The sequence below is a fragment of the Castor canadensis genome, chromosome 3, assembly GCF_047511655.1.
Source record: "Castor canadensis chromosome 3, mCasCan1.hap1v2, whole genome shotgun sequence".
Taxonomy (NCBI): domain Eukaryota; kingdom Metazoa; phylum Chordata; class Mammalia; order Rodentia; family Castoridae; genus Castor; species Castor canadensis.
The window spans coordinates 199,268,750-199,293,502 of record NC_133388.1 but is presented as its reverse complement, the minus strand read 5'-3'; the positions used below and the strand labels follow the sequence as shown (position 1 = coordinate 199,293,502).

The 24,753-nt window shown below is 49.5% G+C and overlaps 1 protein-coding gene across 4 annotated transcripts; it reads right to left on the bottom strand.

The window, feature by feature from the left end:
• Window positions 1–279: 279 nt before the first annotated feature.
• On the bottom strand, window positions 280–24,654 carry Hsf1 (heat shock transcription factor 1). 4 transcript variants are annotated; one of them, XM_020170993.2, is made up of 14 exons: window positions 24,352–24,654; window positions 6,018–6,126; window positions 5,513–5,649; window positions 5,153–5,277; window positions 3,643–3,718; window positions 3,509–3,570; window positions 3,288–3,384; window positions 3,045–3,181; window positions 2,656–2,922; window positions 2,058–2,144; window positions 1,230–1,335; window positions 1,088–1,153; window positions 947–1,016; window positions 280–864 (listed from the first exon to the last, which is right to left on the bottom strand). In XM_020170993.2, the coding sequence occupies exons 1-14, from the start codon at window positions 24,466–24,468 to the stop codon at window positions 659–661; spliced, it is 1,662 nt and encodes a 553-aa protein (XP_020026582.1). In that variant the 5' UTR covers window positions 24,469–24,654; the 3' UTR covers window positions 280–658. The 4 variants fall into 4 exon arrangements, with proteins under 4 accessions (XP_020026582.1, XP_073925552.1, XP_020026584.1 ...); XM_074069451.1 differs by lacking the exon at window positions 1,088–1,153; XM_020170995.2 differs by lacking the exon at window positions 2,058–2,144 and having other exon boundaries at window positions 24,352–24,653.
• Window positions 24,655–24,753: the final 99 nt, after the last annotated feature.

The following is a 24,753-nucleotide window of genomic DNA, read 5'->3' as shown; positions in this document are numbered from 1 at the left end:
TCCACCATGTCTACCTGTGCCCCCATCCCTGAATGGACATCTTGGGAGGGGGTCCTGCTGATAAGCAGGGGCACTCCAGGGTTGGGTACTCTTTCCTAGCCCCTCAATAAAGAGCTGTGAGCAAACACTTGTCCTGTGGTGTCAGGTGGGCCGGCTGTGAACATCTGTCCTCTTCCAAGGACAATTCAGGCCTGCAGTGACTTTTGTGCTCAGGTCCCTCCCCTGTACCCCACCTCCCCCAACCCTGGGGGAAGGAGGAAGCACACAAGAGGCAACAGCATAGAGCCCATCCATTTATAGAGCTCTGCCTGTCCTGTCTGTCCATCTGTCCGTCCATCTGTGTGTATATATGTATTTCTCTGTGAAAGGGGAATCCTCATGTAAAAATCCAAAATACAATTTTATGAACAACCTGCAGGGTCAGTCCAAGTGTGGCTGTGAAGCCCCAACCAAGCCAGGGAACATGGGGCTGGGGTAAAGGCAGCAGGTGAACAGGCCCTAGGACCCTCCCCATGACATCGCCCAGTCTCCAGCTCCATCTCTGCCCCACTAGGGCTGTGAAGCCTGCCCCAGAACCACATGCCTTCCCAGGACCAGCCCTGCCCTGGGGGTAAAGTTGGGGGCAGGCCACAGTCCAGCCTGGCTCCTCGTGGAATCTCTAGGAAACAGTGGGATCCTTGGCTTTGGAGGGCTCAGAGCCCGTCAGCAGGGAGATGGTGGGGTCATCCGTGTAGTCATCCCCCTCAGAGAAGTAGGAGCCCTCCCCCAGCTCAAAGAGCACGGGCAGCTCGCTGCTCCCTGTGTCCACAGCGTCAGGGTCCAGCAGGAACAGGGGCTGAGCTGTATAGTGCACCAACTGCTTCCCTGTGGGGCGGGGATCAGGGTGGTGGGAATGAGCAAGAGGTGGGAAGTGAGAGTGGGGAGCAGGGAACAGGTCTCAGCTCACCTGAGTCGGGGCTGTTGTTCTCCGCCTCCAGAGGCCTGGGGGGCTCCTGGGGAGACAAGAGCTCCTGGATCTGTGGGGAGGAGGGGTACAGTGAGAATTGTTGCTGAGCACGCCCGCCCCCCACCCTGCCCGCCTACGCACGCTGGCCAGGCTGCTGTCAAGGTCAGGCAGGCTCATGTCGGGCATGGTCACCGAGGGGCTGAACAGCTGCGGAGGAGGGAGGGAAGTCAGGGCTGGACTGCGGGCAGGGCGGGGTAGGGCAGGCAGGGCGGGCCAGACTCACGTCCAGCAGGGCGCTAGTGTCCACACTGAAGCCGTGGCTGGTCAGCATGGTCTGCAGGTTGTCCAAATTGGAGTCCATGGCGTCCAAATGGTCACTGAGCTCGTTCCTGGCCCGGGGTGAGTGGCAGGGTGAACCAGCGCCCCAAGTGCCCACCCAGCCGCGCTTGTGCTGGAGAAGGGCTCCCCCTTGACTGTAGCCCCCCAGGCAAGGCCCTCTGCATAGCCAGCATGGGCTGGGGGAACACCGCCTGAACAGCCCGGAAGGGGCAGTGATGAGCTTTGTGCCCTCCAGGGCTGCTGAGGATAGGGGTGTGGTTTTGCTACTGGGGTATCCCGTCTAGATGGGAATTATAGCTGAGCCAAGAGAGTGGTGGGGACAAGAATGGGAGGATTCAGGCCTAGAAATGGAGGGAGGATGCACATTTTCAGGCTTGACAAAGTCTTGCCATTGCACTCGGAAAAGGGTAAGGAGAGACAGCTGTGCTCAGTGTGGGTGGGTCTGTGCCTCCTCTTAGTGCTGCTGTAACCAGAGGCTCTGGGCCACGTAAAGGACAGCTGGGCTGGCTCCCCAAGCGCTAGAGCGCCCACTCCACCCTGAGGGGAAGTTCAGCAGAGCAGCCTGGATCCTGCCTGAACTGGTGGGCAGATCAGTCAGCCATGGCCCACTCCCAGGGAGTCAGTGAAGATGCAGAGCCTGTGAGGCCCTTCCCTGGGCACTCTTCGTCATGTGGGGCGAGTGCTATGCCCAGGTAGGGTCTGGTCCATAGTTGCGGGAGGGGCCCGAGCTCTGGCGGAGCCCTCCTCCCTCCCCAGTGGGGGCAGCGCTAACCCTGGCTGGACTCGGCCATGCAGAAAGGAAGAGGAGGGGCAGGGGAAGAGGCGGGCGACCCCAGACATCTGTGGAGTGCGAGCCAAACTGCAAGATACAAAGACAAGAGCCCCCCCATTGCAGGCGGGGGCCGGGGGTCTGTGCCCACCGTCCTCGCTTGCTCAGCCTCTGGGACAGGGACTGAGGGATGATCAAGGCTAGGCCCTGACTCATCATCTCCTGTCCCAGGTCTGGGTAGCAATGACAGATGCAAGGACCCTGTGGCTTGCCTCAGGAGAGGGTGACAGCAGTAGCAAAGGTAACCCAGAGGGCTGGGGCTCCCAGGATACCAGGCAGAGCTACCTGTCCTGTCCTGCTGTGTGCTATTAGCTCCTGTGGCACTGGGGCTGCTCAGTGATCTGTTTGTTACTCATCTCCCTCCCCAGCTTCAAGTTCTGAGTTTGGGGAGAACAGGTCCACCCCACTTATCCCCAGCAAATGCCACACTTGCAAGGCCTGGGGGGGGTCTCAATAGTTACCCTGTTCCCAGCCCTCCAAGGCAACCTGAGCAAAGGCCCAGGCTTTTGGTCCAGGAGCTATGGGTGAGGGCAGCACTCACTTGTCCAGGCAGGCTACGCTGAGGCACTTCTCAGGGGTGGAGGGGGGAGGGGGAGCCGGCGTGCGGGCTCTGGTATCCGTGGGGACTGTGGTGGAGGCAGCTGGGGTAGGCTCGCTCTCTCGCAGGATGGAGTCAATCAGGGCCGTTGGGGACAACGGAGTGTCCACAGAGGATGGGTGCCCAGGACTCGCCTCCTCCACCTGGGGGCTCCGAGGTGGGCTGGGGGGCTCCTCCTTGACACGCACCAGGGGGCTGCTGGGCAGGGGCCTGGACACATAGGGGTGCATGTTAACAGGAGTCTCAGCTAGCCCCACCCAGTCTCAACGCTGCCCTGGGTCCACAGGGGCTGGTTCAGTGAGATGACAGGACGGATAGGGTATCAGCCCCACCTCTCATCTAAGCTCCTGCCTGGGGAGGCCAAGGGGCTGGCAGGAGCCAGTTCTGTGATGTCGGAGATTATGGGTCCAGAGCTGGTGACAACATCTGGGGTGTAGAGGCTGGAGCTGCTGTAGGCCGGGGATGGAGCCTGCAATCAAGAGTCAGAGGCCGTATGCCAGGTGAGCCTGTGGCAGCCCTGGCCATACAGCACCTTTTAAACACCTGGCAGTAGTCCCACAAAGCCTGGTGCTCACCGAGTATGAACCGGGGCCGTGGACATGCTCCAGGGAGTACTGCCGACCGTACTTGGGCACAGAGTGTGCTGAGCTGCTGTCACTCAACATCAGGGGGCTGCAGGAAAGGGGTAGGAGTTAGCTGCCTGCCTCGGGCCTTGGTGGTGCCCAGGACACAGCAGGCAGAGGACACAGATGGCCCGGGATTTGAGCGAACAGTGCAGGCATCCCTAGCGCCTCACATCTTTCTCTTCACCCCCAGGATCCGGTTCGACTGCACCAGTGAGATCAGGAACTGAATGAGCTGTGGGGCAAAGAGCACACAGTCACCCCTGGCCACTGTGGAGGGGACCCACCTGCTGCCAGTCGTGCCCACCTTGTTGACGACTTTCTGTTGCTGGGCATGCTTCTGCCGCAAGCTGGCCACCTCCCGCCACAGGGCCTCGTTCTCACTGCAACACACCGCTGGGTCAGTGGGACCCCATTTCGGGAGCCAGGGGTGATGCTCCAAGACCCCCTACCCTCACACAGGTACAAGGGAGTGGGGTGAGGATGGGGAGGTGGGGTTGAAGTAGGTGGGGAGTTTGCCTTCCCCCCACCAAACACATAAAGCTCCCTGCACTTCCAGGAGAGGAGACAGAAGTGCCAGTGGGGCTCAGCTGGGATGGAGGTAGGGCTTGTTTGGTGCACCCCAGGATCCAGGATCCTGGTATCAATGCTGGCCGAATCTTCCTGGAGTCCTCTTGAAGCTCTGCCCCCAATCCCAGGACACCTCTGTCCTCACTGGAGCCCAAAGGACCCTAAGGAGAATAGCCCAGCCTCTATAGGCTACAAAGCAACACCCTGTGGGTGGTGGGTAGGGGTTCCTGTACCTTGTGGGGAGCCTGGGACTGCTCACCAGGGCTGAAGATGGTCCTGTGGAGTGCCCTCACCCACCCAGGTAGATAGGACCACAATGTTACCCTGCTGCTCTGGTGGTCTGGCCTGGTGAAGTACCTACATGTCTTCGTGACAGAGAGTTGGACCTCCTGGCTCCACCCTGAGAAAGGCCACATCCACCTGGCCCATCCCTAGGTATCACAAAATCAGTGGCTTCCGCTAAACCCCACTGTGGGGAGTCTAAGTCCAGGACCTCCTTCACCAAACAAAGCTGAGATGATAGTGCTATTTTTCTTTTCTTTTTTCTTTTTGGGTGGGCCTGGAATTTGAACTGAGGGGCTCATCCTTACAAAGTAGGTACTCTACTGCTTGGGCCACACCTCCAGTTCAGCCCTGGGATTTTTGAGCCTCAGGACCCCAGAGTGGGTGGGACCCAAGCTGACTTTGTTTTGGTTTCTCAGTGCCACCCATGTGTTACACTGCCAGAACCATGAGGCCTGGCTGAGGGCCACAGGGTTGGTTATGGAGTGGCATAACCCCAAAGGGCAGGGGTTTGGGAAGAACCTGAACTGTTTCCTGCCCCCAAGCCTAGAGGAGAAGCAGCTGGGAATGGTGACACCCTGTGCTGAATGATGCCAGGACAGTGGGAGCCATTGAGAACAGGGAAGCCCATCCCAAGGACTTGCTCCTGTTAGCCCTGGCCTTCCAGGAGAGGCCTGGAAGACAGGACCTGTGCACTCAATTCTTGAGTGTATGGAGCCCAGCTTGCCTGTCGCTGCAAGACCCAGGCAAAGGTTGACCTTCCTTGGAAATCAAGATAGCCCAGCCTGGGAAGAAAGGTACTAGGGGACCTCCAACCTTATTTTGTGTTGGAGACCAACAGACCCAGGAACTTCTGCCACAGAAGGAGGGTTGGGGGAAAGGGGCACGGGTAGGGTGGGAGCTTCCTTGTCCTGTCCACCCAGTGAGCCAACAACACCTTGGTTGCCCTGAGCTGAAGGACCTACTGCTTCATGGCTAGGAGCTTGGAGTCCATACATTCCTGTTTCCCCTTCATCAGCTGCACATCCGTCAGCAGCTTAGTGACACTGTCCTGACGGATCTTTACGTCCTCACTCTTCAGGGTAGACACCTGGGAAGGGAGGCATTAAGTCTGAGTGGCCCTGGAGTGCACAGGCTCCTACACTGCAGCCAGGTGCGTAGGAATAGGGAGGGCCAGGGACACAGTAGGAAGGACCAAATGGGGTGGGTGAGAGGGAAACATAAGGAGGCACAGGCTACACTGCCAGGCTGTACAGCAGCTCATGCTGTGACTGCTGGTCCCCTCCAAGGACAGGCAGGGGCTGTATTCAGGGCTGGCAACTTACGCTGGTCACCTTCCTCTTGATGTTTTCTAGGAGCTGCTCCTGGCCACGCAAGAAGCATGGGTGCTGGAACTCAGTGTCATCCCTCTCAGGCTTGAGCAGGCCACCCTGCTCAATGTGGACCACTTTCCGGAAGCCGTCTGTGCACACAGGGGTGGGGCAGGTCTGCCTGAAGGCCCGGGACCAGATCCCCCACAGCCCAGCCACTGTCCAGGGTTGGATGGTCTTGGCTTGAGGGAGACCTGTTTCCACACGGCTCCCCTTCTTGTGTGTGGGAATGCGGCTAGGGCTTTATACACCCCTCTCTGGGGACTCCAGGTTCATAACCAGGGGGACCCTTCCTCCAAGGAAAAAGCTTCTTGGCCCCAGGTGTGCTAGGCTCCAGGTCATGCTTTGGTCAACCCAGGGCTTCATCTCTCACCAATGTATTGGGGTCTGCTTCCCCATACCTTGGTTCAGCTGCCCAGCCCCTATGGGAGAGGAGGTGACCCACCCTGAGGGCACTCACACATATTGAGCTGCCTCACGAAGCTGGCCATATTGTTGTGCTTGAAGTACTTGGGCAGCACCTCCTTCGCGAACTGGCCCTGGTCGAACACGTGGAAGCTGTTCCCGCTCTGTCAGAAGACACATGGACAGGCCATGTGTAGCAGCAGTGGGGACAGCTGCCTGTGGCCTAAGACATACCTCCCTGTGTGGCTGGCAATGCACATTCCTAGCCTAGAAGCTGGCAGGAGGCAGAGCTTGGCCCCAGGACTCCCCTGCATCCTTGCTGCAGGGCCTATGCAGCAAGAGACAGGGTCTTCCTCCCCAGCAGTTCCTGGTTTCCAGATTTAGATTCATGAATGAACCACAGCACCCTGGCCATCCTCTGGGGGACTAGCATTTTGCTTTAACCAGCAAAAATCTTTTAAGAGTAGCTAAGACCCCAAATTCAGGCAGCCTAGCAAATATGAACAGAGTCTTCACTGCTCTGGAGAAGACACAGATCTGCCAGAAACACAACCTCATTCTTTTGGCATGTGAGACAAGAACCAGAGTGTCAAACATGGCTAGCATTCTCCTAAACACAGCTCAGAGCTGCCAAGAGGGACTAAGGACAACCATGGTGGCTCAGAGGTACAGAGACAGGAAGGGTGAGGCCCCACAGCAGGGAGGAGACTGCAGCCTAGTGATACCCATGACAGATTAATCAGCTAAGGATAGCGGGAGCAGGCTTCTCCCAGTTGGAGATGGGAACTACAATATGGGCAGAAAAAAGCAAAAGGGTCCCATAGAGCTGGGTTAGCACTGGAGCTGCATTCCAATATGTGGTGGTATGAAGTAAGCCCCGACATAAATAGTGGGGTGAGGGGACAAAGGCAAGAACAGTGATAGGAGGTGCTGCTGTAGCTCAGTGAGAGCAAGTTCCTGGCATGTTTCTCCTCTGTTTACTCCCTCTGCTCAGCCTTGAAAACCCAGGGCTACAACTGCAGTGGAACACAGTGGAGTGGGATAAACCTGCTGTCTGGCAGCTACCTAAAAATTCACCAGCAAGTCTGGCTTTGATTGACCTGAAGCTCTCCTAGTGTAAAACTGTTTTCCCTAGAGGTGTTTGTGGGACACCTCGAGGCAATTTCTTCTTCTTTTTTTTTGCGGTACTGGGGCTTGAACTCAGGGCCTACACCTGGAGCCACTCCACCAGCCCTTTTTGTGAAGGGTTTTTCGATAGGGTCTTGAGAACTATTTGCCTGGGCTGGCTTTGAACCGTGACCCTCCTGAGCAGCTAGGATTACAGGCGTGAGTTGCTGGTGCCTGGTTAGAGTCAGTTTTTAAAGGCTGTAGCTGCCAAAGGCAGCATGTAACACAAACTAGCTAGAAAACTTCAAACCTGGTAAATGAAGGATCATCAGGGACTCTTGGAATCCAGAAGCCAGTGCACATTAGAGCTATGCACATGCACAGGGAGGACCAAATGATGCCCTAAGCTCTCACCTCTGGCTGACCTTCAGGTTTGTCATGAGTAGGAAGTGAGGGATAAAGAAGGGACATCCATTGCCAAGGTGAGCAAGCATATTAGGAGACAAATAAAGAATAAGCTATGGTCCATGATAGGGAAAAGGAAGCAATTAATATAAACTGCCCTTGCCTGGCACTGGTGGCTCACGCCTATAATTCTAGCTACTCAGGGGGCAGAGATCAGGAGGATCGCAGTTTGCGGCCAGACTGGGCAAAAATACCTAACACAGAAAAGGGCTGGCAAGAGTGGCTCAAGAGGAAGAGTGCCTGTCTAGCAAGTGTGAGTAAGGCCCTGAGTTCAATCCCCAGTATGAAAAAAAAAAAATTCTAGAGGAACCCCAGACATTGAACTCGCTCTACAAAGATTCTAAGGTAGTTAATTTTAAATCTGCTCAAAGAACTGAACAAAGTCCCACTGATGAACTACAGAATGAGAATGACATCTTACCAAATGGAGAATTTCAGTAAAGAAGTAAATATAAAGAAGCACCAAGTTGCAATTCTGGAGTTGGGAAGCACAACTCAGTTTAAAAATTCACCAGAGGGACTCAAGGGAAGATGTGAACAGGGAGAGGCAGGAATCAAAAAACATGAAGATAGGCCAATTGAGATTACAGTCTGAAGAAAAAAAAAAAGAATGAATAAAAGTGAACAGCCACAGAGACTGGTGAGACATCATCAGACCTGTAACTTCAGCATGATGTGAGTCTCAGAAAAAGGGAAGTAAAAAAATATACTCAGAACTAACTTCTCAAATTTGATGAAAAATCTCCAAGAAGTGAAATGAGTTCCAAGTAGGAAAAATGAAAAGAGATTGACACCAGGGTGCCTAATAACAGTACTGCTCAATGCAGCCAAGGGAGGACACTGTAAGGAGCAAGGCTACAGCTAAGAGCACAGGGGAGGCCCAGGCAGCAGACGACTGACTCCTCACTCTCCACACGTACTGCAGGAGGGAAACCACCCGTCAGGATCTCCTGCCCTCAAAGATGGTGGGGAGAGGCTACTTCGGGGCTGGCGGTGTGTGGAGCTTGCGGAGCTCCCCAGTGGAGCACGTGAAACTTAGACCACTCAGTCTGGATTGTAACAAACGAAGAAGCAGTCACTCAGTGAAACCACTGAGACTAGTGGGGACAGTGAGTGCCTGTGGCAGGAGCACACCCATTCTCTCAGTTACCACAGCCCCTGGTAGATGCTGCACTCTAGGGGTGTGTGGCCCAGACAAGGTTACATCAAGGCTTAGGGATCCCACGGAAGGGGCAAGATTTCTGACTCTTCCCAACTCCGGAATGATGAGACCACACCGCTGCAGAGTGTGGCCAAGGTAGCAGTGCCTCCACCATGCCCACAGATGGAGACCTGCCAGGCCCAACAGCCCCAGAACACCAGCTCTGACCATCCTCACCCCAGCCCCCGACTGCACCCTGAATAAAACAAAATTAAAACCACCACAAAACAGACAGTAATTAGCTCCAAGGGTGCACGTGATACCCATGAGGAAGTGAATGGCATCAAAGAGCAGCAGCCTTCCTAGAGCAGCCTAACCAAGTCACAAGCAAGGAGACTCTGTGCGAACTACCAATAGGAGACAGTCACTGTGACTCCCACAGTACACTAGCAAAAACATGCTTTCTTCAACAAGAAATGTAAGACACATACAGAAACGTGTGACCCACACATGGAGGACTGGGGGGAGCAACAGAAACTGTCTTTGAGTAAGACAAGATATCAGACTGAACAAAGAAGCAAGGAAATCATTATAAAATGCTCAGAGAACTAAAGGGAATCATGACTAAAGAGCAGAGGAAGTCCCACCAAGCAGAGTCATCAAGAGGTACAAGTCATGAAGAAGGTCCTAGGGAAATTCTAGTACAAAAACCAACACGAAACACTCACAATCAAGAAACTTGAAAATACAAGAATAAAGGTTATGTAGTCTAAAGAACAGAAACAGAACAAAGAGTGAAGTGCCAGAGAATGTGGGAAATCACTAATTGCACCAGTGTATATTAAGGAGAGGAGAAAGGATGACAGAAATACATTCCAGGACTGGCAGAATGGCTCAAGTGGTAGAGTGCCTGCTAGCAAGCGCGAAGTACTAAGTTCAAAACCCGTACCGCCTATATATAGATATATATACACATACACACATATATGCACATGTTCCAAAAAGTCCCCACCCACAGACTCAACCAATTTTTGGCAGCACTGGGATTTGAACTCAGGTCTGAAGCTTGCTAGGCAGGTGGTCTACCACTTTTAAAAATTGTGTTGGGACCATGTTGAACATGTGTAGGACTTTTCCTTGTCACTATTCAATAAACAATGCAGCATTTACACAGGTATGATCAGTCATCTATAGAGCTAATCTGCAGTCTACAGGAGGATGCATTTAGGCTCCATTCAAATATTACATTTCAGAAAAGGGACTTGAGCACTGCACCCACAGATCTTGGTCTCCACAGGGGTCCTGGGAGCAACCATCATAAATACCAAGGAAGAACTATTTATTTTCCTTGAGCAACTTAAATGGCTTTTATTATGATGATGATTTGTATGGCACTGGGGTTTGAACTCAGGGCCTCACACTTGCTAGGCAGGTGCTCTACCACTTGAGCCATGACCGCAACCCTTTATACTTTGAGTATTTACCAAATAGGGTCTTGTCTTTATGCCCAGGCAGGCCTGGACTGTGATCCTCCTGTTTATGCTTCCCTGTACCTAGGATGACAGGCATGCATCACCACATCCAGCTTTTCTTGGTTGAGATGGGGTCTCATGATCTTTTTGCCCAGGGTGACCTCCAACTGGGATCCTGATCTCAGCCTCCTTAGCTAGAATTATAAGTGCAAGCCAGTATGCCTAACTTATAAAAAGTACTTTAAAGATCAATTTCCCCTTGTCCATTGCTAGGATGCAGAAATAAAAGATTTGCGTGTGACCATGCAAACTCGTTCTTTGGTTCAAGGAGTCCCGCTGTGGACTTGGGATCTTCTGCACAAACAATTATGTGTTTGCTTCTTTGCCTCTTACTTTTCAACATGTATTCCTCCATTTGTCTTGTCTTCTGTACCGGATAGGCCATTCAGCACAATGTAAGACAGACTAGCAACTAGACCTTGTGCCTCGTTCCTCTCTTCGGGAGGAAGCAATCTGTCATTAAATGTGATGAAGTCAGGGGTGTATGTGTGTGTGTGTGTGTGTGTGTGTGTTTGATAGGGTTTTGCCATGTAGCCCCATCTATTCTTGAACTTGCCATCCTCCTGCCTCAGCCTCCTGAGAGCTGGGATTACAGAGATTACAGATGTCTGCCAAGGCGCAACTTTTTTTTGTAGGCACATTTGTATGAGGTTGAGGAAATTTCTTGGTGTTCTTAGTTTTGAGATTTTAAAAAATTAGTTAATTTTTGGTAGGATTGGGGTTTGAACTCAGGGCTTCCTATTTGCAAAGCAGGTACTCTACTGCTTGACCTACACCTCCAGTCCATTTTGCTCTGGTTCTCTTGGAGATGGGGTCTTGCAAACTCTTTGCCTAGGCTAACCTCAAATTGCAATCCTCCTAATCTGAGCCTCCCAAGTAGCTAGGATTACAGGCATGAGCCACTGGCGCCCAACAGTTTTCTGAGATTTAAAAAAAACAATGTCGCTAATATCAATGTTTGTTAAACTATTTTTTGACAAGTAAGATGATCATTTGTTTTTTCTTCTCTAGAATCTTGATGTGGCAGATTTTATGGATTTGATTTTCAAATGCTTAACTAGTTCTGCATTCCCAGGACAAATAATGCTGAATTGGTTTGTGCTATTTTACAAAAGATATTGAGAGATTTTGGTCTGTGGACTTCTTAGACTATTTTTTTCTAATCTTGATGTCAGAGCAATACTGGCTTCATAAAATCAAGTGAAGTGGTTCTTCTGCTACTTCCTGGGAAGACTGTAGAAGGTGGTATTACTTAGTTTTCTGTAGTTGGAATTTGTCATTGAAATCACTTGGGCCTGGAAACTTCTTTCATGAAGGTTTATAACTTGGAATACAACTTTACTTGTTTTAGGACTATTCAGGTTGCTATTTCATCTTGGGTGAGTCTTGAGTTGAGGTTCCCCAAGGAATGTCCATTTCCTTCCAGGTTGCCAAGTCACATGCTTTCTCAACCTTACTTGCTGTTGGGTCTGCAGTGATACACATATTTTTTACTTCCTGATATTGGTAATTTACACCCGCTTTTTTTTCTTTTGTCCTTTGTGCTACGAGGTATGATTTTATTAATCATTTCAAAGAATCAGCTTTTGAGTTCACTTATCTTACTTTTTTCTTTTTCTTTTTGGCAATTCAGGGCCTCACTCTTGCCAGGCAGGTGCTCTACCACTTAAGCCAGTCCACCAGCTCCTGACTTACTATTTTAAATTTCACAAATTTCTTCTGTTGTCTTTATTATTTCCTTCCTTCTGCATTTGCTTCACTCTCCTGCCTGTTAAGGTGGCCATGGAGAATACCACTCACTGTTCTAATGGTCACTTGCTGGAACAACCCCCCTTGGAGCACTGTGCCAGCATTTGAGATCCTCTGGCTTCTAGTTTGTTAATGGTTCCCAGTTTGGGACATGCAGCACGACACCAGTTCTTCAAATTTACTAAAGTTCCTTTCTAGAACACACTCAGTTGGTACATGCTCCAGATTTGAGGAGCTGGGCTCTGCTGCTCTTGGTGGAACATACACAGGTGTGGCAAATGAAGGAGTTGATACATTCTTCAAACCTTTATTCTCTCTGCTTTGATCAGTTAATCAGATGGATGTTGATGCCTGTGACTGAGTGCAGATCAATTTCTCTTTCAATCCTGCCCATCTCTGCTTCATGACTTGATGCCTTGTTGTTGGATGAACACAAATTAGCACTGTTGTTTCCTTGGTATATCCATCTTTTATTATCTAATGCTCCCTTTCCTCCCCTTGCCCCAATCAGGGCCTCATATATGCTGAGGTGCTCTACCACTGAGTTATACCCAGACAATGTCCCTTTTTAACACTGGTAAATTTCTTCTTTCTTCTGGTTAGTGTTTGGAAGCACAGTCTTCTGTCCCTTACCATGGGGGATATATTTAAAGATTTCTAGTGGATGTCTGAAACCACCAACAGTACCAAACAACTATGCTTTTTAACTATATAAACACCCTTATTTTAGTTTGTAAATTAGGTACAGTAAGAAATTAACTAGACTAAAACAATGTATAACAGTGAATAAACAATTACAACATTTTATAGCAATTATAACACTGTGAATATGCTCTCAAAGTATCTTTTTTTTTTTTTTTGCTGTACTGGGGCTTGAACTCAGGGCCTTCACCTTGAGCCACTCTACCAGCCCTATTTTTGTGAAGGGTTTTTCAAGATAGGGTCTCATGAACTATTTGCCTGGGCTGGCTTTGAACCATGATCCTCTGAACCATGATCCTCCTGAGTAGCTAGGATTACACGCGTGAGCCACTGGCGCCTGGCATCTCAAAGTATCTTGTTCTGTACCCACCCTTCTTCCAGATGATGTCAGTGTGTGTAGACAAGATAAAGTGAGATCAGTGATGCAGGCATGGTAACATGGGGTTACACTATTAATGAGGGTTATTTGAACACGAGCGCCATGACACCACACGGCAGTAACTCTAATGCTGGAGACGCCTAAGTGACTGGTGAGTAGGCTGCATTCAGTTTGGAGTCACTGGACAAAGAGATGATTCATATCTTGGTGAGGGCACTTAGATTTTATCACACTACTCAGAATTATGTTCAATTTTAAACTTGCAAGTTGTTTCTGAAATTTTACATTTAGGATTTCTGGATTGACTGTAGTTGGCCATGGGTATCAAACTGTGGAAAAGAGGGGACTTCTATCTTTTACTGCTGTATTCGAGGTGAGTTTCTTGGAGACAGACAGCCTTTGGGCATAAAAAGAAAATCCATTTTGATAATTTCTGCCTATAGTTCGTGTGTCTAACCAGGGATAGGCAAACTTTTTGATAAAAGAACAGGCCATTTGGTCTCCGGTGTAGTTTTGCTCAAGTCCGTGAGGTGACACAAAAGGAGCCACAGATAAACTGGCAAGAGTGACCACGGGGCTTCTCCAGTAAACTTTATTCACAAAAGCAGACAGCTGACCCATGGGCTGTGGTTTGCTGACCTCCCCTCTTTACATGTGGGCATAAACGTCTCACCTACACATATAATGTGGTTTTTACCCATTTGATCATGCCTCACATGTGTGCTGACAGCTGTGACTCCTGTTGGTAACTTTCACCCTGATGTTCCAAGTCTCCAGAAGTGTCACTCACCTGCTGGCTGAAGAACATGTGCAACTCCTTCAGTGCACATCTGCCAAGAGCATGTGTTTGTTTTGCTCTGTTTTTGGTGGAACTGGAGTTTAAACTCAGGGCTTTGTGCTTGCTAAGCAGCTCTCTACGTAGCTTGAATCACCTGCAGCCCATTTTGCTCAGGTTAATTTTTTGGAGATGGAGTCTCACAAACTGTTTGCTCAGGCTGGCCTTGAAATGCAATCTTCTGAAGTAGCACTTGGCTTATTAGCATGTTTCCAGTGACAGATATTTTGACTGGATGAAAAATTCTGAGTTGATAGTTCTATTTATTCATTCCATTTCTTTCAGGCTCCCATGGTTTCTATCTTGCTCTCTGTGGCACGGGGTCCTCGTACTTGCTAGGAAGGTGCTCTACCACTTGAGCCATGCCCCCAGTCCTTTTTCCTTTAGCTATTTTTTCAGATAGCGTCTTGCACTTTTATTCTGGCCAGCCATGGACCACAAACTTATGTCTGCCTCCTGAGTAGCTAGGATTAGAGGCATGCTCCACTATGACCAGTTTGTTTGAGATAGGGTCTTGCCCAGCTGGCTGTGAACTGTGATCCTATCTCTGCCTACCAAATAGCTGGGATTACAGACATGCACTGCTGTGCCAGGATCAGCTTGGTGAGCCACTGCTGTCTTGTAGTGATGTAATCTTTTCTCTGAATGCTTTCAGGAGTTTTGTCTCTAGTTTTCAGAAGTTTGGTTATGATGTGTCTTGGTGTGAATTTCTTTGGGCTTATGTCCTTTTTTGCAGTTTACTGCACTTGAACATACAGGCTTATTTATTTATTCTGCAGTGCTGGGAATGGAACCCAGGGCCTTGTGTATACTAGGCAAGCACTGAACTTACAGGTGTGTATCTTTTGCCTAATTTGCAAGCCCAGGACTCTGAAAACATGGAATAGGACTTATGAAACTGCCATGCACTTCTGCAAGGCCCTGTCCACATTCCCATGCCATGAGATCCGAACGCTTCTGCTGCTCCATCGCCATGCTCATCAACTTTCCTCTGCTTCCGACCCCTTCTGGGGTTCCTTATTTTGGTTGCTGCAATTTTCAGTTCTAAATTTCAATTTGGTTCTTGGTTCTTATCTGTGAGCTGTATTTTCTTGCTAAGATTTTCTTTACATTCTTTTTTTTTTCTTCCAGTACAGGGGTTTGAACTCAGGCCTTTTATGATGGGTTTTTGTCAAGATAGGATCTCACGACTATTTGCCCAGGCTGGCTTCGAACCATGACCCTCTCGATCTCTGCCTCCTGAGTAGCTAGGATTACAGGCGTGAGCCACTGGTGCCTGGCTACATTCATTTTTTAAGTGTCTACCCTTCTTGCAATATTTTTATGTTAGCTGTTGTTGAAATCATTGTCATAATCCTTCTCAGTTGCTGGCATCTGCTGGTCCCATATGAATGAGATTTTCCTGATGTGTACGTATGCCAGCCAACACTGTATGTATGTGTTATGTGTTGGACTGTCCTCTCCTTTGCCAAAAAAAAATACATATATATAAGTATATAAATACATATATATATATATATACATATACACACACATATATTTGTATATACATATATAATCAAGTCCTAACCCTCAGTACCTCCGAATGTAACCTTATTTGGAAGTAGAGTTGCTGCAGATGTAATCAGATAATATGAGGTCATAAGGGAGTAGAGTGGGCCCCCAATCCAGTAAGATTAATATCCTTATAAGAAGACAGCCAGGTGAGGATACAGACATACAAGGAGAATGCTGACAAAGGCAGAGACTAGAGTCAGGCAGCTACAAGCCAAGGAACACCAAAGGCCAATAGCAACGACCACAAGCTGCAAGAGGCAAGGGGCCTCTACTATGGATTCCAGAGGATGCATGGCCCCTCCCTCAGTCAGGATGGAGGTGCTCCTCAGGCTGCCACTGTGGCTCACATTCTTCTCAGGCAGCATCTACTGCTTATCTCATGACTCAGAACACATCTAGTCTCACTCCTATGGGACTTATTGCCAAGCTCTATACCTGCTTATAGCCAAGGACTCTCTTGTGCTTTCTGATACTACTATAAATATTTCAGCTTTTAATTGTTTGTTGCTAGTATGTAGATATGCAATCCACTTCTTTATTCTAATAACTTTTTGTTATTTGGGATTTTCTAATCCCAGATCATGCTATCTATGAATGGAGACAGTCTTATTTCTTCCTTTCCAATCTGTATGTCTTTTATTTGTCATACTACACTGACTGCAATATACAAGAGACCGTTAAGCAGGCACCCTGTCATGTCTATCAGTCTCGGGGAAGCAAACAGTCTTCACAATCAAGTATGTCAGCTGCAGAAATTTGCAGATGCTCTTTGTTATACCAAGGAAGCTCTCCTTCTACTCCTCATTTGCTAAGTTTTCGTCAAGAAGTGGATCCTGAATTTTGTCACTGCTTTTTCTCCCTCTGTTGAGATAGTCATATGGTTTTCTTTTTTTTTTTCCCTATACCAGACTTGACATTTTATGAGGCTTATCCTGGTCTGTGTTTCAGTTCCTGAGAAGTTTACAGTTTTTTTTTTTTTCTGGTGGGACTGGGGTTTGAATTCAGGGTTTAGTGCTTACCAAAGCAGGCACCCTACCACTCCAGTCCATTTTGCTCTGGTTATTTTGGAGACAGGGTCTCATGAACTATTTTCTGGAGCTGGTCTTGAACCACGATCTTCCCAATCTCAGCCTCCCAAGTAGCTAGGAATAACAGGTGTGAGGCACTAGTGCCCACACTGCAGTCATTCTTATCTTTGCTCGTCTGCATGCAATTTCCATTCTTTTTTCGCTGCCTTCAAGATTCCCTCTTCACCAGTCCTCAGCATCTGATTGCAATAGGCCTTCATATATATGGTTTTCTTTTTCTTTTCTTCTTCTTCCTTTTTTTTTTGGCAGTACTGGAGCTTGAACTCAGGACCTTGGGGCACTCCACCAGACCTTTTTGTGTTAAGTATTTTTGAGATAGGGTCTCGTGAACTTATTTGCCCAGGCTGGCTTTGAACCTCGATCCTCCTGATCTTTGCCTCCTGGGTAGCTAGGATTATAGGCACAAGCCCCTTGTGCCCAATGGTTTTCTGGTTTTCTTTGTCCTTATCCTGCTCAGGATTCATTAACAGTCCTGGATCTGTGGTTTACAGCTCTTTAAAAATTTGGGGAAAGTTTTGGGCATTATTTGAACATTCCCCACCCCACCCTTTTTCTTTCTAGAACTTCAATACTGTCAGACCATGTGCTATTATCTCACTGAGGCACTGGTAATTTTCTCAACTTTTGCTTGTGCGTTCACTGTACACTGTGTCTATCATATTTCTCATTAAGGGATCTTTCTTCTACAGTTTCTTTTTCTTTTTTTTTTAGGGGGAGAAGGAGGTCGTACTGGCGCTTGAACTCAGGGACTCATGCTTATTAAGCAAATGCTCTACCACTTGGGTCACACCCCCAGTCTTTCTACAGTTTCTAAACTGTTAATTCCCTTTAATGACTGTAAAAAATGACCTTTTAACTTTAGAATACTTGTAGATTTACAGAAAAGTTGGGAAGATAATACAGACAACTTCCACATGCCCTGCCTCCAGGTTCCCTGAACAACTTACACCTGGCAGTGTGTTAGATACACTGTTCAGTCCACACTTGGTTCAGATTTCCTATGTCCTCTGCTCCAGGACATCAAGCAAAACAGCACCATAGCTACCATGCATCCTGCTTCCTCTGGCCATGATAGTCTCTCTCCTTCCTAGTTTTTGATATCCTTATAGTTTTGAGGACTGGCCAAGTTTTCTTTAGGCAGGTGCCCTACTGCTTGAGTCACATTTCCAGTCCCAAGTATTTTTCTCACATTTAGTTGGGGTCAAGTATGTTTTGGGACACTTAGGAGCACAAACTATCAACAGTGGATGCTGATTTTGACCCCTGGCTGAGTCGTGTGTTGCCTCCTTGAGGAGGAAGATCTGTGTAAGTACATGGAATTTTTCTGCCTGTAACATTAGTTCTAACGATTTTGTCCAACTTGCTTTTTTATGCCTTCCAGTTTTCAGGTTCTTGCTTTGCTTCCTTCCACACACCAGAGCATTGTCCTTGCTGTTCTTCCTATCAAATGCAGCTCATTACTGTTCCACTCCTGTGACAAGTCACATCTTCTTGCCTACTGCCTTATCCAGTCATTTTGAGGACCTAGGACACAAGAATTTTGTGTTGTGCCTGGATTTTGTTGTCTTCCTTTCAAGAGTGTTGCACTACTTTGCAGGTAGTAAAGTGTAGGGTAGATTGGCCCCACCATTTCGAGGCATGTTTTGAAATTTGTTCATATGGTATTTAGAGAACCCTTTACTCTGGGCTTACCTAGTGCCATATCCAAGTTGTAGCTGAACCATCTATGTATTTATTTAAGACCAGCTTCTTCACTCTGGCTGGTGAGAACTCAAATAATTTGTGGTCTTGTATGAAGTCCCATACTTATAGTTCCTCAGCCATTGTTCTCTCTCTTGAATGTATCCTTGCCTCCTTCACAAGGTTCACTGTCCACATTATCAAATCAGCATTCAGCCAAGAGTCCAGGGAGTTCATCTCCAGATTTCTGGTGTTCTTCCTTGGTCAAACTTCTTCCTCCTCTCTGGTACCATTCCTGACAAATTCTGGCTGCCTCCACTAGGCATAGTCTGGGGTCTATTAGGTTCTCCCTTTTTATACTGGAATACTGGACTCCGACACTGCCTCCACATGGATAGCCCAGGCAATGTAGGGTTCACTTGCTCCTCATCTTCTAATACTTGAGCACTGTTCAATGGCTTTTTTTTTTTTTTCAGTACTGGAGTTTGAACTCAGGGCCTCATGCTTGCTAGGCCAATGTTCTACCACTCAATCCATTCTGCCAGCCCTTTGTGTTGGGTATTTTTGAGATAGGGTCTGGTGAACTACTTGCCCAGGCTGGCTCTGAACCTCAATTCTCCTGAGTGGCTAGGATTATACTTGTGAGCCACCAGCACCCAGTGTTCAATGAATTCTTATGCCTTAAGGGTTAAGTCCAAGTTGAACATGCTCTAAGATTAAGGCTATTATGAGTTTAGAGGGTCTGCTGACAAGTTGCAAAGAACTCAATGTTTCATCTTCTTGTCTCTGGTTAACCAAAGGCAATTCTGGGAGGTCATAACTTATACTTGGACATAATGAAAACCTTTCACTGGAATAATGGAAGGACAAGGGCAAAGTGGCTTCCGTGCTACTGGATGGTGAGGAATGCACCTGCAATCTGAGACACAGTGATTAGTTAATGCTGAGTCTTATGGTGAATATGGAAACTCTGGCCTTACTGCCTACAATACTATATGCAGACAATTGAAATTTGTGCAAAATTCTTCATAGAGCAGGTCTGTGGCTCTGCATATCTTCTTGGATGGCCAGTGTTCTCAGATCAACAGCCACTGTATTCCATAAAGTGGCCACCTGCTCTTTTGAGTACTTGCTCAGTCACAAGCTCTCCCCATTTTCGTTCCCGTGAGCATCCAAAGATGAGGCTGGTGATATGCTCTGGTTTTTTGGATTTGGCTGTCAGGCCACTTTCTGGGTCCCAATATCTGGGGCTTCAGGAGCAACAGGAGTCTCTGTAAGCATGTGGTAGCAACCACACACAGTAAGCTGAGAAGTCATGGGTGGCCTGGTTCTGCAGCACAGGGACACAGAGCAGAGAAATCCAGTCTGGAGAGTGAGGTAGACAGGAGGGTCCAGGCAGGTATAGAAGGGTAGCACACCTCCTGGTCCTCCTCTCCCAGTCCTAGTATTGTCTTTCTCCCAAGGTCTATCTGTGCTTTTCTCAAAGTACTTCTCTTGCTTTTGCTCAGGCTACCTTTAGTTCACACATGCAATGCAAGTGTGACGACCAGCACATTCCTTTTATCCGCAGCCACTGAACACTCTGACCTCTGGGCCCACTGAGCACACGAGTTGGTCCTCCCTGTTCACTGTGGTTGGAAGGCAGACCCTGGCAGTGTTGCCAGGCACCAAAAGACATCTGGTGACTGAGCACCCCTCTATTTAGAGCTTTTGAGGCCAGCCTCTCCTCCTGCCACACTTTAAGGTAACCCTGTGTCCAGAGGTAGGCTCCAGCTCAGCCCGTGATATCTGATGGAGCTATCTGATCCCTTCATGGTAGTACTATGGCCCCACAAAGCTCTGGCTCTCTCTGCACAAGGGCTAACTCCTCTCAAAATGAGTGACTCCTAGGGCCAGGTGCCCTTCAATAGCTTCTCAATAAAGAGCTGTGAGCAAACACTGGTCCTGGGCATTACAGTGGGCCTGCTAGGGTGCTCTGGGCATATGCCCTCCTCTAAGGAGGCTGCCATGGCCCAGTCCTACAGTGACCTCGGTCTGCGTTTCTTCCCTTCACCCCATCTCCCTGGAGCAAAAGTAAGCACAAAGGATGTCACAGCACAGAGCCCATCTGTTTAGATCTCTGCTTGTCTCATATTTCTCTGTGGAGGGGGAAGAAGGGTCCTCCTGTACAAATCCAAAATATGATCCTTACTGTGAGCAGTCCTGGTCACTCCAAGGGAAGCTGAGTTCTAGCTAACAAAGCAGTTTGGATGAAGGGTTCCTAATGTTTCTTTTTCTTTTTTTGTGGTGCTAGGGCTTGAACTCAGCCCCACCTCAAGCCTACACCTCAAGCCACTCCACCAGCCCTTTTTTGTGATTGGTTTTTTTTGAGATAGGGTCTCATGAACTATTTGCCCAGTCTGGTTTTGAACTGTGATCCCTCCTGATCTTTGCCTCCTGAGCAGCTAGGACTACAGGTGTGAGCCACTGACGCTTGGCGGTTTCCTGCTGTTCACAATTTAGGGAATGCTGCCTGGCAAACACAGGCAGCAAGCAACAGAAGGATGGACTTTGGATTTGGTTTTCCTATTTTTTAGTTCTTATTTTGTTAAGCTTTGAGTCTCAGTTTTCTATCTATAAAATGGAAATTATATCACTTACTTGAACAGTTGTAGAAAGAACAGAATGAACTCACAAGTAATTAACCTTGTCTGTAACAGAGATGCTCAATTAAGACTGCTGTGCCATGCAACATTTGAGTCACTACTGGAGGCATCGGGGCCTCTAGCCTCTGCAGCATGTGCCACAGCCTACTGCTGGGGTGCATGGCTTCTAGCATTTGGGTGCACTGCCAAGGTATCCAAGGGCAGGCCAGTGGGCCTGTCAGTTCCTGCTGCCTGTCTGAGAATGAGCTCACCTGGCTGTCAGATCCAGGGGGGCAGGAGTGGACCTGCCTATCCTAGGAGTTCTGGACATGACCCATGGCAGCGGGTGCTGCTTTTGAAATGCCTCATGTGAGCTCAAGAGGAACACCTGAGTGGACAGATACCCTGCCCCCGCCTTACTACAAAGACCATTCTGCCTGGACAGCCCATGCAGAGCTTCAGCTTCCTCCATAGTGACTGTTTGACCACAGGTACTCAACAGACCCTGGGTCACTATCCTGGTGATCTTCAACCTTCTCCATCTCAGGGACTCACTTGGGGTTTCAATCTACAGTATTATTCCTGTTCCCCAAGAGATCTATGCCATCAAGCTTAGACTAGGGTAAGGATAAAGACGTACCTAGGAACCAAAATTTAAGGAGGCCATTGCAGTTAGGTCTGCCAAAAGGCAGAGTGAGCTTTAAAAAGGAATGAATGTCTCCTCATATTTTGCACCTGGGTGACTCCCTGCATCCTGGCCCAGATTCCAAGGCCACGGTCTCTCCTAGTTCATCCTCACCTGCATGCTCAACTGTCCTGGCAGTTGTTTGGTACAAATCATGTGGCCCTGTGCCTTATTCTGAGGCTCTCAGGCAGCTCTTGGGTTTGGGGCACCACAGCCAGTCTTGAATGGCAAGGAGTAAGTGGAGCCAGCATTGGCAACTTTTAGATCTACTGGGACAGTGACTCATTGGCTAGTTAATAGGTATGAAAACATCTTTCTTCTGATTATGAAACCTATGTTCACCTTTTAAGAACTAGAAGAAAAAAATTCAAAATTTTGTCTATAATCTCTTTATCCAGGGATAACCAAGATTACTTCTCATGCTTCTTTTCAATCTTTCTTTAAAAAGACTGAACAAAATAATCTCTTTCTTTCTCCCCACCCCACTCCCCTTTTTTTGTTTTGGCAGTGCTGGGGTTTCAACTTAGGGTGGTAGGCAGGCTCTCTACCACCAGAGCCACTCCACCAGCCCCAAAATGATTTTATATAGAATTCGGACTACACCATTCCTGGAGTCTAAGCCTGAATTTCCCACTTGGGTTTGGACATTTCTCCCTGTTTTCAAACTTACCAAGGAGGCTGAAGCTCTCCAGACTCATCCCTCAGTTCTAGCATGAGCCTTATTTGGGGGACAGAGGAGTCACTGCATTAAGGAGAAAAAGGGCTGAGAGAAAATGTGCAGGGATGGGGCAGAGGAGGCTCAGGTCTCACACTGCATTTATGGAGTTACCTGGTTTTTGGACAGGAGGGTGTTTTTGTTAGCAGAAAGTTAGAAGATTTCCAGCTGGAAGCCAAGTGAGTATATGGACCCTAGGGCTCCTGAGGCCTCTGAAGGCTGGATCACGAATAGTGAACCTGAAGAAGGATCCATGTCGGGACTATGCTGACAGAGTCCCAGCCTCAGTGTCAGTGCCCTCCAGGCTACAGAGAAAGGGACATAATCTCCTTTCTCTGAGCCATGCAGCCAGCTCCCAGAAGCTCTGCCGACCTCGCCCAGGCCAGACAGGGCTTCCTTCTACTTCTAAGTCAGAGCCTGATATCTGTATGCATGGTTTTGCCAGCCCCCACCACCGTGTCCTGTAGCAGCTACAGCCCACTCATCACCACAGCTGCTTCGTACAGACCAGTGGAACCGAACACCATGTTCCACCAACTCCTTCCTTCCTTTAGGAGAACACACCAATAGACCCACAAGTAATGTGCTGCTGTAGGCAGAGGCTGGCCATCTGCCTTCCCACCCAGAGGCCCACCCGAGTACATCCTTTTGGGTCTTAGAAGAGTGCACATTGCCACTTCACCCATACATCTCACTATCTATAAACAGAAGCAGCAGGCAGATTACCAGGTAGGATGGGTTTTCCTAGTAGGAGTAAGTTCAGAATATTACAGGGGATCTCTGGTGCCCCTCTCACTTCAGTAAGAGTAGCTCCCTTAGAGTTAGGGGAACAAGACAGGTGGAAGAGCCAGGTGCTGGTGGCTCACACCTGTAATCCTAGCTACCTGTGAGATTAAGATGAGGAGGATCGAAGTTTGAGATCAGCTCAGGGAAATCGTTCACAAGACCCCCATTTTCAAAATACCCAGAGCAAAAATGGACTGGAGGCATGGCTCCGCAAAGCCCTGAGTTTAAACCCCAGTCCCACGGGGGAAAAAAGAAAAAAAAAAGATGGGTGGAAGGAAGGGGAAAACGAAGATAGAAATGTGGTGTCATTTGCTCTGGTCAGGAGACTTCAAAGTCTGGAGAAGGTGGTGAATTGAATGGCCTTGGGGAAAACACAGTGCTCTTTCTCAGGTCTGGGGAATAGGAAAGGCCCACACAGAGGAGATGCCAATGGGACAATCAGAAAATGTTTCCAGTAAAGTGGAGTTGTGTGATTTCTAGTCTTCTCTTTACCCAGAGAAGGGCTTAAACAAAAAGCGAGAGGCAGAGAACCTTACTTCTAGCTTCCGTTCAGCCTCTCTCCATTCCTGCCAGCTTAAAGGACTGCTGTCGGGGAGGGAGTGCTCCCCAGAGACTGAGAAGCTCCAAGCTTTGGCTTGCAGGAGGTTAGGCAGGTGTGGTGGCACCCAGCCGGTCTAGGTTCTTCCAAAGGCTCCCTCTGGATCAATGTGGCCTGTCTTCAGGCCATCATTTGCCAGCCCTGCACTCTGGTCGTCACGGGGCACTACGTCACAGCCAGGATGTAAACAGCAGACTCTGGCCTCTAATTCGACACAAGCCGGTAACCACTCTGCAAGCTGGAGCGGCTGGTCGTACAGGGTCTGCGATGTACACAGCAACTGAACAGGGCCTGACGCCGCCCTACGACAACAGGGCAAAACTGCTCTGGCGTCTGAGGATTGTGTGGGAGCGGCTTGGACTTCACGTCTTCCTCCCTTACTCTCGCTCGTGTCTTCCCCACACAGCACGCCCTACCATTCGCGCCAGGCCCTGATTTCTGTCCGATGGATGCGACCCACCGCAGGGCACACGGCCGGCGGGACGCTGTCGCTCTAGTGAGCCAAGGACCGAAGAACAGGAAGCCCCGTCCTCCGCGTCCCAGCGAAACTTAGGGCTCCGGGTCCTGGCTGACTCTGCACCGCGCGGCTCTAGGGGCGGGGCGGGGCGGGCTCCCTCCCCGGACGGCGGCGCCCCTCGCCGGGATGCAAGGGCCGGACCCCGGGCAGGCCCGCTCTCCCGACAGACCCCACCCCCACCAGTCGCCCCCTTCTCCCACAGGCCGTCCTGGCCAGTGCCAGCCCCTACCGGGCTCCAGCAGATGAGCGTGTCGGTGTCCGGGTCGCTCACGAGGGTCCACAGCTTGGTCAGGAAAGCCGGGACGTTGCTGGGCCCCGGTGCGCCGGGACCCAAGGGCAGATCCATCTCGAACAAGGCCAGCAGAGGCGGAAGTGCCGGCAGAGAACAGGAGCTGAGGGCTATGCTAGCGCCGTCGCTGAGCCTGCCCCTCGGGCTGAGCTACCGCCCGCTGCGCACACACGGTCCCGGGGCCTTGCATGGCCGCCGCCATCTTGCGACGGGCGCGCTCCCGCCGGTGCCCCGCCCGCGCGCGCAGGCGCCGTGGCCCATCCTGGCCCTCAGCTCTGGCCACGCCCCCGTGTGGCCCTGCCGCGCGCTTGCGCGGGATGGCCCCGCCCCCCGCCTCCCACC

Coding starts and splice junctions, on each gene's coding strand:
- Hsf1 (XM_020170993.2), bottom strand. CDS start 24,468: ATGGATCTGCCCTTGGGTCCCGGCGCACCGGGGCCCAGCAACGTCCCG. Junction 3,385..3,508: donor CTGGGGGTGAAGAGAAAGAT/GTGAGGCGCTAG, acceptor CCTTTCCTGCAG/CCCCCTGATGTTGAGTGACA. Junction 2,145..2,655: donor AGCGTAGCCTGCCTGGACAA/GTGAGTGCTGCC, acceptor TGTATCTTGCAG/TTTGGCTCGCACTCCACAGA.